The 14,110-nt window shown below is 36.5% G+C and overlaps 1 protein-coding gene across 3 annotated transcripts in view; it reads left to right on the top strand.

Moving 5' to 3' along the window:
* The window catches only part of PPP4R3A (protein phosphatase 4 regulatory subunit 3A), a 61,924-nt gene that overhangs the window by 36,221 nt on the left and 11,593 nt on the right, over nucleotides 1-14,110 (top strand). For 2 of the 3 annotated variants that reach the window (XM_027869938.1, XM_027869936.1), the window contains exons 4-10: nucleotides 2,300-2,917; nucleotides 7,305-7,382; nucleotides 7,466-7,582; nucleotides 8,367-8,522; nucleotides 10,101-10,232; nucleotides 10,364-10,466; nucleotides 11,297-11,455. In XM_027869938.1, coding sequence (XP_027725739.1) covers nucleotides 2,300-2,917; nucleotides 7,305-7,382; nucleotides 7,466-7,582; nucleotides 8,367-8,522; nucleotides 10,101-10,232; nucleotides 10,364-10,466; nucleotides 11,297-11,455 — 1,363 coding nt within the window. The remainder of the gene's footprint in view (nucleotides 1-2,299; nucleotides 2,918-7,304; nucleotides 7,383-7,465; nucleotides 7,583-8,366; nucleotides 8,523-10,100; nucleotides 10,233-10,363; nucleotides 10,467-11,296; nucleotides 11,456-14,110) is intronic. The other variant, XM_027869937.1, reaches the window with a different exon arrangement.

Raw genomic sequence — 14,110 nt, 5'->3', positions numbered from 1 at the left:
TATCTCCTGCATCCTAATTTAGTAACAAAAGCTGTTTCCATATCCTCTTCTGCAAGGAACCTATCTGATATGCCATTCATATAAATAAAAATTCCATATATAGCTCTAATTAGAATTATATTAAAGGTCAACAATATTTGACAACCAGTTGGATAGAGAAGATTAGGAAGAGTCAAGAGTCAAGGAAGAGTCATGGATCTTTCTACCTGGGGTAATGGAAGGGTAGTTGTGAGGAAAAGATAAGAATCCACGGTATTTTCCTACAGGGAGTATGGTGGACAGTGAAAATTAGCATTTAAAAATTCATAGAAAGAATAGTTAAGTAAATTAGATTTCCGTATCAAGAAAGTAGACTACAACAGAAAAAAAAAATTGTTTTTAGCATTCTTTTAAAAAAAAAAGTTCCAAATTCTCTCCCTTCTTCCAGTTCCTCCCCCCACCCATTGAGGAGGCAGTCAGTACATCAGTTATACATGTAGAGTCACACAAAACATTTCTATATTAGCCATGTTGCAAAATGGGGGGGGAGGAGTAAGAAAAATAAAGTGGAAAAAAGTATGTTTCAATCTGTGCTCAAAAGTTCATCACTTTTCTGGAGGTGGATAGTATTTTTCATCATTGGTCCTTTGGATCATTGCCTTGAACAGCGTAGCTAAGTCTTTCGCAATTGATCATTACAAAGTCTTCCCAGGTTTTTCTGAAACCATCCACCTCATCATTTTCTACACTATAATAGTATTGCATCATAATCATATTTTACAACTTGTCCAGCCATTCCTCAGTTGATGGACATCCCCTCAATTTCTAGTTCTTTGCCACTACAAAATAGCTGCTGTAAATATTTTTGTGCATATAGGTCCTTTCCCTTTTTCTTTCATCTCTTTGGGATATAGATTTTACTAGTGGTAATGCTGAGTCAGAGTATGCAGTTTTATAGCCCTTTGGACATAGTTCCAAATTCTTCTCCAGAATGATTGGACCACTTCACAGCTCTACTGGTAGCGCATTAGTGTTATCTGTTTTTCCACATCTTCTCCAGCATTTATCATTTTCCTTTTCTGTCATGTTTTAGCAGTCTGATAGTTATCAGAGTTTTCATTTGCATTTCTCTAACCAGTAGTGATCTAGAGCATTTTTTATGTTCATATATCCCTTGACCATTTATCAATTGGGCATGATTCTTAATTTTACACATTTGGCTCAGTTCTCTATATGTTTGAGAAATGAGGCCTTTATCAGAGAACCTTGCTATAAATTCCCCTCCCACCTCCCAGTTTCCTACTTTCCTTCTTATTTTAGTTGCGTTAGTTTTCATTTTTGCGAAAGCTTTTTAATTTCATGTAATCAGAATTGTCCATTTTACTTCCCAGGATCCCCTCCTCTCTCTCTTGTTTGGTCACAGATTTTCCCCTTATCCATAGATCTAATAGGAAAATTTTTCCATGCTCCCCTAATTCACTTGTGATATCGCCCTTAATGTTTAAGTCATTCTTATCTTATTTTGGCATACATTGTGAGATGTTGGTTTATTCCTAGCGTCTGCCAAACCGCTTTCCAGTTTTTTCAGCAGTTTTTGCCAGATGGTGAATTCTTGCCCCCAAAGCTGGGATCTTTGGTTTTGCATCAAATACTAGATTACTGTGGTCATTTAACACTGTTGTGTAATCTGTTTCACTGATGCACCACTCTATTTCTTGGCTAGTACCAGATTTTGATAATTACCACTATATATTTTAGTTTGAAATCTGGTAATGCTAGGCCTCCTTCCTTCCCTTTTTTTTTTTCCATTTATTTCTTTGATACTGTTGACCTTTTGTTCTTCCATATGAATTTTGTTATTTTTTTCTAGCTATATAAAATAATTCTTTGGTAGTTTGATATGGCAATGAGTAAGTAAATTAATTTAGGTAGAATTGTCATTTTTATATTATATTGGCTTGGCCTACCCATGAGCAGTTAATATTTCTCCAGTTGTTTAGATCTGTCTGTCTGAAAAGCGTTTTGTAACTGTGGGTTTGTCTTGACAAGTAGAATCCCAAGTATTTTATAACGTCTGCAGTTATTTTAAATGGGATTTCTCTTTCTACTGTGCAATGGGAAAAATTAGGAATTGTTTGATGTTTCAATTTAGTTTGGAGGCAAATTGAAAATTATAGTCATTAATTTCTTCTTGATAAGAAGTACCTCTTGTAAAAGTCTAAGAATGTGTTTTTATCATTCTTGAGGTCTGTTCTAGAGCATAATTTAAAATCACTAGCTATAATTATATATACTTGATAGAGTTATTTCTTTTTAACAGGTTCAAGGAAAAGACCCTTCCGTGGATATTACTCAGGATCTTGTGGATGAATCTGAAGAGGAACGTTTTGATGATATGTCATCACCAGGTTTGGAATTACCATCTTGTGAATTAAGTCGACTTGAGGAAATTGCTGAACTTGTGGCATCTTCTTTACCCTCCCCCCTTCGTCGTGAAAAACTCGCACTAGCACTGGAAAATGAGGGCTATATTAAAAAGCTCTTGGAACTTTTTCATGTGTGTGAGGACTTGGAAAATATTGAAGGACTACACCACTTATATGAAATTATCAAGGGAATCTTCCTCTTGAATCGAACTGCACTTTTTGAAGTTATGTTTTCTGAGGAATGTATAATGGACGTAATTGGCTGCCTAGAATATGATCCTTCTCTATCACAGCCACGGAAACACAGGGAATTTCTTACGAAAACAGCCAAATTTAAAGAGGTGATTCCAATATCAGATCCTGAGCTAAAGCAGAAAATTCATCAAACATACAGAGTTCAGTATATACAAGATATGGTTCTACCCACCCCTTCAGTTTTTGAGGAAAATATGTTATCAACACTTCACTCATTCATCTTTTTTAATAAAGTGGAAATTGTTGGTATGTTGCAGGTGAGTCAGATCAAGAATTTAATGGGTTAACTTTGTCTACTTTTTTTTTTAAGTGAGGCAATGGGGTTAAGTGACTTGCCTAAGGTCACACAGCTAGTAAGTGTCAAGTGTTTGGTCTGAGGCCGGATTTGAACTCAGGTCCTCCTGACTTCAGGGCTGATGCTCTATCCACTGTGCCACCTAGCTGCCCCCAAACTTTGCCTACTTTTTATTGGGTGCAAGACAATTTATTTGTTGTTTTAAAAGAACCTGAAAAGATGCCCTGTTTAATTGGAGGTTTTTATTAATTGGCATTTAGCTCCAATGGGGAAATGAGTTATAACTCTTGTAATTAGTTCTTCGTTTTTCAAATAACTGGCTTTTGCTTTTGATATTTTACATTTTGGACGGTGTTATAACTCTAATTTTGAAATATATTTCTAAGGAATAGTTGAATTTCCTTCCAAGTTTGACTATACTTCTAAAATGGTGCCATGTCATGGTAGAACAGAAGTTATTAATACTTTGTATTTTTTGTTAGTTGGACATTTTGAACTGGGTCCCATAAGCATGTTAAACTCAGCGTGACCAAAATAAAAACTCATTCTCTTTGCCCTATAGCCTTTCCCTTTTCTGAACTACTATTGAGAGTACCACCTCAGTGTCTTCTTCACTCTACTTTCTTGCTCACTCCTCAGATTCAGTCAATTGCTAAATCTTGTAAATCTTTTCTCTACAACTTCACTCACTTATGTCCCTTCTCTCCACTCAAACAGCCACCAATTAGACCCACATCACCTTGTCTTGGACTATTGCAATAATCTTCTATTTGTGATCTCCATGTCTCATGTCTCTGCCTACTCCACTCTGTCCTCACTTAGCTACCAAAATGTAAGTCTGACTGTGTCACCCTTCCAATACTCAGTAAAGTTCAATGACTTCTGTTATCCCCAGGATCAAATATAAAGTCTTTTCACTGATTTTTAAAGCTCTTCACAACCTGGCCCCTTCCTACATTTTCAAACTTTTCACATTCTTCTCTCCACATACTCCATGAACCATCCATACTAGCCCTCTTGTTTCTCTCAAAAGACATTCCATCTCCTGCCTCTCTGCCTTTCTACTGCTTGTTCCCCATGCCTGGAATGCTTTATTTCCCAACCTCCAACTCTAAGAATCCATGGCTCCCTTTAAGACTCAGCTCAAGGACCCTGTGCAGGAGGCCTTTCCCAACTGCCAGAGCTATCTTTTAAGCTTAACTTCTCTATACTCTGTATTTATCTTGTATGTTCTGATTAATAATTTTAACTACATGAAATTGAACAGATTTTGCACAGGCAAAATCAAAGCACTGTCAGATAGAGCATGGGCCCTGGAGTCGGGAGGACCTGAGTTCAAATTCCACCTCAGACACATGATATTCACTAACTGTGTGACCCTGGGCAAGTCACTTAACCCTGATTGCCTCGCTCAACCCCCCCCCCTTCCCCCCCCCCCAAATAGAGACTGGGAAGAAGGGCTGAAGAGAGTTTTTTTTGATGGGGGGTAGGGGTAGGGGGAGAAGGCACAACAAATCTGTTAAGTGATATCCAAGATTAATAGGAAATCAACACAAACGTGTGTGAATATCTTCATTAGAATGTGAGATTCTTGAAGACAAGGACCTTTTTTTGCTTTTTCTTTGTATCTCTATACCAACGATTCTTAGATCTATTAGCACTAACATCTCTACTGACCTCCATTTTTTTGTATCTCCTACTGTCTATTGGCCATCTCAAATTAGATGTCCCATAGACATCTTAAACTCGATTTGCCCAAGGCAGAACTCATTATCTTCTTGTTACCTGCCCCTCTTCTACCTTATTACTATAAAAGCAGTCATGTAGGCTCGAAACTTGGATGTCATCCTCAATTCCTCACACTCACCCCACACGTCTAGTCTCTCCTCTTCTGACAGTCACTACCCTGATAGATAGGCCCCTCAGTTCCTCATAATTGCTCTTATGGTAATAGCCTTTTGGTTTTTTTTGTTTTTGTTTTTTTGTTTTTTTTTGGTTAGGCAGTGGGGTTATGTGATTTGCCCATGGTCACACAGCTATTTAGTGTTATGTGTCTGAGGTCAGATTTTAACTCAGGTCCTCCTGAATCCAGGGCCAGTGCTCTATCCACTGCACCACCTAGCTGTCCCTATAACAGCCTTCTAATTAGTCTCCCTGCCTTAAATCTTTTCCCTCTTTAGCTGCCAAAGTGATTTTCCTAACACAAATTTCTGACCATTTCTCTCTTTCTCTATCTCTCTGTCCTTTTCTCCCTCCCTCTCTTCCTCTCTCCCTGTTCTTGCCAGGATCAAAAATAAAGTACTTTTTAAACTTTTAATAATATTGCCATTTACTATTTTCCAATCTTTTTACACCCCTCTGCTTATTCTTGTGATGCAATATTAACCTTTTTACTGTTCCTTGCTCAGAACATTCCATTTTCTACCTCCATGCTCACGTCTACCTCCTGGCTCCCTTCAAGACTCAGTTCAAATCCCACTTATACAAGAGGCCTTTCTTCCCCACTCACTGCTAGTACCTGTGGTCTGAGATTATCTCCTGTTTACCCTATGTATGTGCATTGTTATTTGCACGTTATCTCCCCCATTAGACTGAACTCCTTGAGGGCAGGAACAGTTTTTGCCTCTCTTCGTATCTCCAGCCATTTGTGCAGTGCTTGAAGCTCTTCACAACCTGGCCCCTTAATTTAAGTAATCACTTAAATAATGCTTATTGTTTATTGATCGTTAGTGATGATATTTAGCCATTTAGATAATTTTCTAGCAATGTGGAAACTAGTTCTGTCATAACTTTCTAGAAAGAGTATGTCTAAAGTATGTGAAGTAAATGAAAAATGCATCTGAAATACAATTTTCCAGCAAGGCACTATGTTAACAGTGATATGTAGGTCACAAAATCTCAAGAGCTGGAAGAGACCCCAGAGGTCATAGTTCAGCCCATACTTGAACCAGAAATTCCCTCCAGCTTAAAAGAAAGTTATCAGTCCAGCCTTTGTTTGAAGACCTCCATTGAGGAATAACAGCTAATAATACATACCTTGAAGGCAACTGATTTTACCTTTGGAGAACTCAGATTTTTTTGAGGAACTTTATCCTTATTTCATTTTCTACTCATTGCTCTTAGTGCCATCTGGAGAATAAATCTAATCCCCTTTTCACTTTACTGCCCTTCGAGTACTTAGCTATCATGGCCTAGCTATATCTTCTCTGGGCTAGATATCCCTAGTCCCTTCAGCTGATCCTGGACACCATGCCCCTCTTAATGTATCTGAAGATTGAATTAGCTTTCTTGGCTGCCACATTGCACTGCTGGCTCATATTAAGATTGCAATACAAAAACCCCTAAAACTTTTCCAGGTTAACTGCTGTTTTCTTCCCCTTTTATTGATGGCACTGATTTTTTTAAAGACTGGTATTAAAGACTTTATCAGTATTAAATTTCATCTTATACTGATAATGAATCATGCTGCCTACCTTTCAGAAGAGAGCTGATGAACTAGATGTGCAGAATGAGTCATATATTCTCAAATACAGCCAATGTGTAGATTTGTTTTCCTTGAGTAATTTTTTTTTTGTGAAAACAGGGCTTTATTTTGTGAGGGAGGGGTGTTTATGGAAGGTATTGAGGGGGCAGTGGTAGTGATGCCAAAAAGCAAGTGTCAATGAAAACATTTAAAAAATACACAGAGGAGAGCAGAAAGACATCCCAGAAGGATCTCAATAAATAGAGCTATGTTGGAACTACTGTGTCATATATACTTTTAAAAAAAATAGTGTGTAATAGTTTGTGTTATATACAATACTCCCTTTTCTGGTTTTTATGTAAAGGAATACTCATGTTTGTCAATCATAATAGTAAAAAAGGAAAGAAAGTTTCATTAATTTAGGTCAACTTTTTAGCTTATTGAGATCTTTTTTTAATCCTGTCATCTGGTATTGTTGGCTATCCTCTTAGTTTTCAGTCACCTGCAGATTTGATGAGTTTGCCACCAGTGTGCTTACCCTTGGAGTATTTGATAAAAATATTTTATAGCTAGTAACAGAGTAGTTCTTGAATTTTGCTCCTTGATTATTCTTTCTTCAATTTTAATTTAGTCGAACTGATATAATGAGAGGGGGGTTACTTTCCCAGAAAATGATTAAAAGGAAATGATTCTGTTAAAATAAAAATCTCAGCTAGAGATTTAAAGAAGTCATGTTCGTTGGTGAAATTGGCATTTTGTTGTATTCCACTATCCTTTGTTCCCCACAGTAGTAATTTACATTTTCCATGATAACCTTACATTGCAGCTACTATCTTAAGATTAATTTTGAGCATTAATTTTTAATGGTCATCATTTGGTATTATAGGAAGATGAAAAGTTTTTGACAGATTTGTTCGCACAACTAACAGATGAAGCAACAGATGAAGAAAAGAGACAAGAATTGGTAAGAATTTATATGTTACGAAAATAATGTAAACCAGTTAACATTCAACTTTTCTATTCACTAATATTTTTTCTTAATTTCAGGTTAATTTTCTTAAAGAGTTCTGTGCATTTTCCCAAACGTTACAACCCCAAAACAGAGATGCTTTTTTTAAGACATTGTCAAGTATGGGCATTCTACCAGCTCTAGAAGTCATCCTTGTAAGTTTAGTTCATTTTCTCTAAATCCTAAGTGTTATAAACAGGAACTATGTTTTTAATGTGTCAGTTCTACTAAAACCTTTTAAACTGGATTTATGAAGAGCTTTTGACTTTTCTATGGATTATATATTTTGAATTGTTTTCTGTGAATAGTATATTGAATCTGTTTATTTAATTTGAACTGTCAGCATTTATTAAGCACTAGGCACTGTGATGAGCTCTGGGGATACAAAAACAAGAAAACAAGATGATCCTTACTCTCAAGAAAGTTATATTCTAATAGGGAAGACAGAACATAAAAAGTGACAGATACCTATATATGGACAGCAAAGCTGGTAGAGAGGTGGAGTAGACCAAAGAGTCAGCTGGAAGTGAAGTGAGGATCCTTATTGGGGATCCCCAGGCAAGGACTCACCAATCATTGAGGAGGCATGAGGGCAGAGTCATCTTTAGGTAGGCAAGGCAACTTTTGGGGCAGTGGAGCAGCCTGGAAAGAGAGCTGGAATCGAAGAAGTCTCTGAAAGTAAAATTATCAACTGGATAAAATTCTACTACTGTTGATTATTGCATATTATTTTGGACAAAAGTCTTGACTTACTAAATTGACACTCATTCAAAAATCTATTAATAATGATTTTTCATTTCCAATCCTGAAACCTAGTCAGCTGTGATTTTAAAATTGAGGAACAAATGGACATTGAAGTTAAAAAAGAATGCCCGAAATATATATGTCTCCCATATTCCGTATTTTTTTAGAAAAAGAAAAGTACTTTTTAATCCACAGGGTATGGATGATGCACAGGTGCGAAGTGCTGCTACTGATATATTCTCATACTTGGTTGAATATAATCCATCCATGGTACGAGAGTTTGTCATGCAGGAGGCACAACAGAACGATGATGTAAGTAAGAAGTTAACAGAGCAAAAAATAACCAACAAGGTAAATATTATTTGCACTAATAGTAAATATTTCTTAAAGATTTAAGTACTGGATATTTTTAAATGGGAAAGAGGAAAGTGTATAGGCCTTACCTAACCAGTGGTAAAGGAATCAAATATTGTTTTCTCTCCTTGTACAAATTTAATACTTATCTTTTGGGTTCATTAAGATGTTAATTCATGTTGTCATTTTAAAAATCCTGAGAATCAGGTTTATTTCTTGTTCTGCCATTTACTTGCTTTTCTGCCTTGTCCATATCATTTAGTCAGTTTCTAATTGTGCTTATGAAGATTATTAATAACTTAACAAAGAATATGTTCCTAAAATTTATAAAATTTTTAAAGGAAGCATTTTAAAATTTTAATGACATTTCTGATTCTGCTGACTTAACCCAGAGAGGAAATAAGAAATAATGGGGAATGCAGATCTCTTTTAAAGTGACTAAAATGATTTTATATGAGAATGTGAATTATATAATTTCTTTCCTTAGTAATACCATTATAATAACAGAATGTCCCTTTGGCAGTTTTAATGAGTTCAAAAAATAAACTAGAGTTTATTTTGAATGCTCTTAATTTGTTAACTTTCATTTTTCTGTTTGTGAATCATTTCTCCTTGCTGTTAATCCTAGAACCAATTTATTTGGGGGAACCTTTTAAAATATCCTTAAATTACTGTTAATGTTTTTTTTTAGGATTTTATTTAAGCAATAGCATGAAGTCCATTTAAACTGTTTATAAATAATGTAGTTTGACTTTCTTTTTGTCAAGCAGTCTTTAAAACTAAATTATTAGTATTAATTATTGCTGTAGGCCACATCACATCTAAATCAAGCAAATATTTATTAAGTACTTAGAATATACTGGGCACTGTGGAAAATGGGTCATACCTTTTCCTGTTAATAACTAATTGTTCATCAGTGTACCTAATGTAGTTAATGTACTATTAGCATCTACTCCATATATAGCACACATGTTTACTTCCATTCTCTACCCTCTTTTCTGCCTGGCTTTTATAAGAAAGGCTATCCTGCTTCCATACCAGTTCTCCCCATGGTATGCAAGAGTGAACAGGATTTTTCTACTGAACCTCCTACCCTCTTTTTTTTTTTTTTTTTTTTTTTGGTAAGGCAATTGGGGGTTAAGTGACTTGCCCAAGGTCACACAGCTAGTACGTGTCAAGTGTTTGGTCTGAGGCCGGATTTGAACTGAGGTCCTCCTGACTTCAGGGCTGGTGCTCTATCCACTGTGCCACCTAGCTGACCCTGAACATCCTACCTTCTTTAACAATATATGTGATTTACTGGCCAAGGCCACACAAAAAGGCATTGGAAAGGTCAACTATTAGTTTTCTGTGGTGTTTTATCAATATCATGTAACTATATATTCAAATTATAGACCTATTAAAGATTTAAATCAATTTCCCCCTTTATTACATTGTGTTAACAAGAAGAGGAAACACTGGAGTTAGAAGGGTGATGAAAATTAATGTTGTAGCTTATATTTTAATGTGTTTTTTTTTAAACTATCACTTTCACCTCAGAATAATGGGTCTTTTTGTGTGTATTCTTCTCAACAGGATATTCTACTTATCAACCTTATTATAGAACATATGATTTGTGATACAGATCCTGAACTTGGAGGAGCAGTCCAACTTATGGGTCTGCTACGAACTTTAGTTGACCCAGAGAACATGCTAGCCACTGCCAATGTAAGCACTAGTTATTTTTTGCACTTCCTGGGTTTTATAACCTTTATAGTTAAAATATTCCTGTTCTTAGTGGTTAAGACTCATATCAACCTGTTCAATTAAATTTCCTGAAATTTTCTTTAATTCCTTAGAAAACTGAAAAGACTGAATTTCTGGGTTTCTTCTATAAGCACTGTATGCATGTTCTTACGGCTCCCTTGCTAGCAAACACAACAGAGGAGAAACCTAGTAAAGGTAAGATGACTCAGAGACATAGTTATTATTTGTTAATTGTTTCGAAAAAGAAATATTTGTTAATTATTTCTAAATTCTGTGATTTAGGGTTGGTTATCTGTTAAAGTTCAAAGTAGCTATTGAAATTTGTTAAATTCTAATTTCCCCCAGAATCATTTCAAATTAAGATTTCATTGATCTTAATATTAACTTTGCCATGAAAATTGAGATTTACAAGATAGAATAGAATCAAAGGAGAATAACAAAATTTGTTTTAGTTATACTTCTTTTGTGATTTCCTTTTAGAATCTAGAACTAAACTTTTTTTGGTAAAGTAGTACCACTTTGCCAGCATTTACAAAGGCAAAGTAAAGTGGAGGCAAAGGAGATGAATTTGAGCGCTTATAGTTTAGATAGTTGTCTTATACTTTCCTTGTAAGGACAGTTCAGTTTTCTTAATTTGTTTAGCTTTTCTGCATTGTACATTGGGGAACTTTGTTGTTTTCTTTAAATTACCAAGAACTTCAACTGAATTTCCCAGTATCTTACTCAATACAATTGAATTATTTTATCAGATCAGTTAATACAAGGAGCACTTGACCTACTTTTACAATAAAAATTTAAATACAGCTATAAAAATTTTTGTTAAATTGTGACTCTTGAAACTTGAATGAGCTATTTCCCTTTCTTGTATTCCTTTTAATTAAAAGTCAAGATGCTTTTTCTTTTTTTCCTCTATATTTTCCTTTAGTTATTGGATTTAGGAGATTTGAGAAACTTTCTCATAGTTTAGGAGCAAAGAAATATTGTTACAATAAAGAAATTTTCATGATCACATTTATTTATTTTAGATGACTTTCAAACTGCCCAGTTATTGGCACTTGTGTTGGAATTGTTGACGTTCTGCGTGGAACACCATACCTACCACATAAAGAATTACATTATTAATAAGGATATTCTGCGGAGAGTACTAGTTCTCATGGCCTCAAAGCATGCTTTCTTGGCATTATGTAAGTGTTATTTCCAGTAGGATCAACTATTACCATAGTATAAAGGTTACTGCTGTATTATTGGTATCAAAGTTTTGTTTTTTCTCCATAATTTTATAATAATAAATATGTGTGCAGATTATTGATTACTTTTAGCTTTCTAGAACAGACAGACTACAGCGACCACAGAATGTTGGGTGAACTAGGGGCATGTTTTAGTTAACCCTAACCCTACTACCACACCTCCCACCCCGTACTTCCAACATTATAGAATGCTAAAAGATGGGGACCCCAGTAACCTACTCAGTCCTTTGCTAGCAGATTTATTACTCTTATTTGCCTAATCCCTTTCATTCAGAGTTACTTCCTCAAAACAAACAAACAAAAAAACAGCCTTCCTACTTCTGATTCTCATCTTCATCCAGTTCTTTCCCTCTTTCCCCTCCACCCCCTCAGTCCCTTTGTTCTTTTGTTTCCCACCACCACCACCTTTCCATTCTACCTGTAAAATCCTATCTCTATCAGTAACAAGTTCCCCTTCATCCTAGATAACTTCTTTTCATATTCTCCATCTCGCTGGCCACCTTCCCCAGTACTTTCATTTCCTTTAGTATGTTAGTCTAGGATGAGTTCGCATTCTTGTTTCTCATTACCACCCTCATGCTCCCTATGTTAACATCACTCAGCAACTTTTCATACTTTGAAGTTTATTTACTTCGTGTATTTCTGTTACCCTGCCTAGATCCTTGTGCTTCCAGCCTCTGTCACTCTTCCTCCTTATCAAGTTCAATATATAATTTTGTGTTCCTTGTAATATTCTGGCCTCTAATTCATAAGTCTTCCCTGCTCCTGTGGCCTACCTCTCTTCATTTGAACTTAGCCATCTGCAGGAATTTCACCAATAAGCTGCCACCTCCGTGATTTTGAACTCTTGAGATTCTCCAATCTGATTATATTTTCTCTTTCCATTGCTCTCCTGCCTATTTTGTTGGTGCAGATGCCAGCCCCTCTTTTCTTGGTTCTCTCGTTCCTCCTCTGTCTTCCCATATTTTCTTCTTTTCACAATCTTGACCAAATTAAACTAAAATCCTTCTACCCTTGACCCTCATGACCCCTTGTTTAAAACCCTGATTTACTCAAACTATTTGCCTTCCTTTTTCATACTGTTCAGTCTTGAAAAAAGTTAGGGAAATATGTTAACTGCGTCTAGTAGAAATTATTTTAGCAAATTTCAACTGGACCGCCACTTCTGTGTAGAAATTCTTTTATTTTTTCTTGACCCTGATCTCCCTTAGAGGCTGTTTATACTTCTCTCAGCTCCTATCCTATCCTCTCCTCACCATTACTACATGCACTCCTTTTCTCAACAGAATACCTTACCTTTTTATCTTATATTTTACTGCAAAATTTGAAGCTATTGGTTAGAGCTTCATTGTCTGTTCTCTCTGTACCTTTTTTGTTGTTGTTCAGTCATGTCCAACTCTCCATGACCCTATCTTGGCAAAGATACTGGAGAGGTTCGCCACTTCCTTCTCCAGCTTATTTTACAGATGAGGAACTGAGGCAAACAGGGTGAAGTGACTTGCCCAGGGTCACACAGCTAGTGAGTGTCTGAAGCCACAGTTGAAGTCAGGTCTTCTAACTCCAGGCCTGGAGCTCTGTCCACTTCACTACTTAGCTTCCAGCTCAATATCTTAAAACTCCTCTGTGTCTTCACCCATACCTCCATTGTTTCAGTCTCAGAGGAGATAGACTGTGTCTCTCTCTCTCTCTCTTTTTTTTTGTTTTGTTTTGTTTTGTTTTTGGCTAGGCAATGGGGTTAAGTGACTTGCCCAGGGTCACACAGCTAGTAAGTGTCAAGTGTTTGGTCTGAGGCCAGATTTGAACTCAGGTCCTCCTGAATCCAGAACCGGTGCTGTATCCACTGCGCCACCTAACTGCCCCTAGACTGTCTCTTTTGACAAGGCTAGACTTCTCTACGTGAACCCTTTATCCTGTCCTTTCCCCCGTTTCTCTGAGGTAACCTGGGAGCTTTCTCCTTTGTGCTTTCCTCCTTCCCTCTCCAACCCTTCCAAATCTTCAGTCTGTTCACTGGCTTGTTTTTAATTACCTACAAACATGGTCAGTTGTTCTCTCGTCTTAGAGGGGATAAAACCTTCTTTTGAGCCTGCTGCATCCTCTCATGTGCTACTGTCTTATAGCCCTCTTCCTTTTCCCTTTCAAACCTAAAAAGAGTCTTCTATGCCTACTGGCTCCAGTGGTTCACCTCTCACTCCACCTAGGCAGGTGCAGATCAGCCTTCAATTAGCATAGACCTGAGTGCAAACCCAGCCTTAAACACTTAACTAGTTGGGTGATAAAGAGTTGGTCTGCCTCAGTTTTCCTAACTGCGGGATGGGGGTAATAACACTACCTCCCAGGGTTGTTAGGATCAAATGAGATAATATTTGTAAAGTGCTTAGCATAGTGCCTGGCACATAGGTACTTAATAAATACTTCTTCCCTTCTCACAGCCTCTTGCAACCTGGCTTCCTACCATACCACCCCAATGAAACTTCTCTCTTCAAGGTTACTGACAATTTAACTGCTAAATCTAGTGACCTTTTCCCGTGTTTTCTGATCTCTCTACAGCTTTTTGATACTTCCTGAATACTGTCTCTTTTGGCTTTACTGATA

Source organism: Vombatus ursinus, unplaced genomic scaffold (assembly GCF_900497805.2).
Source record: "Vombatus ursinus unplaced genomic scaffold, bare-nosed wombat genome assembly UNPS02014794.1, whole genome shotgun sequence".
NCBI lineage: Eukaryota > Metazoa > Chordata > Mammalia > Diprotodontia > Vombatidae > Vombatus > Vombatus ursinus.
The sequence above is the reverse complement of the archived record's forward strand: the minus strand, read 5'-3'. Positions and strand labels throughout refer to the sequence as shown.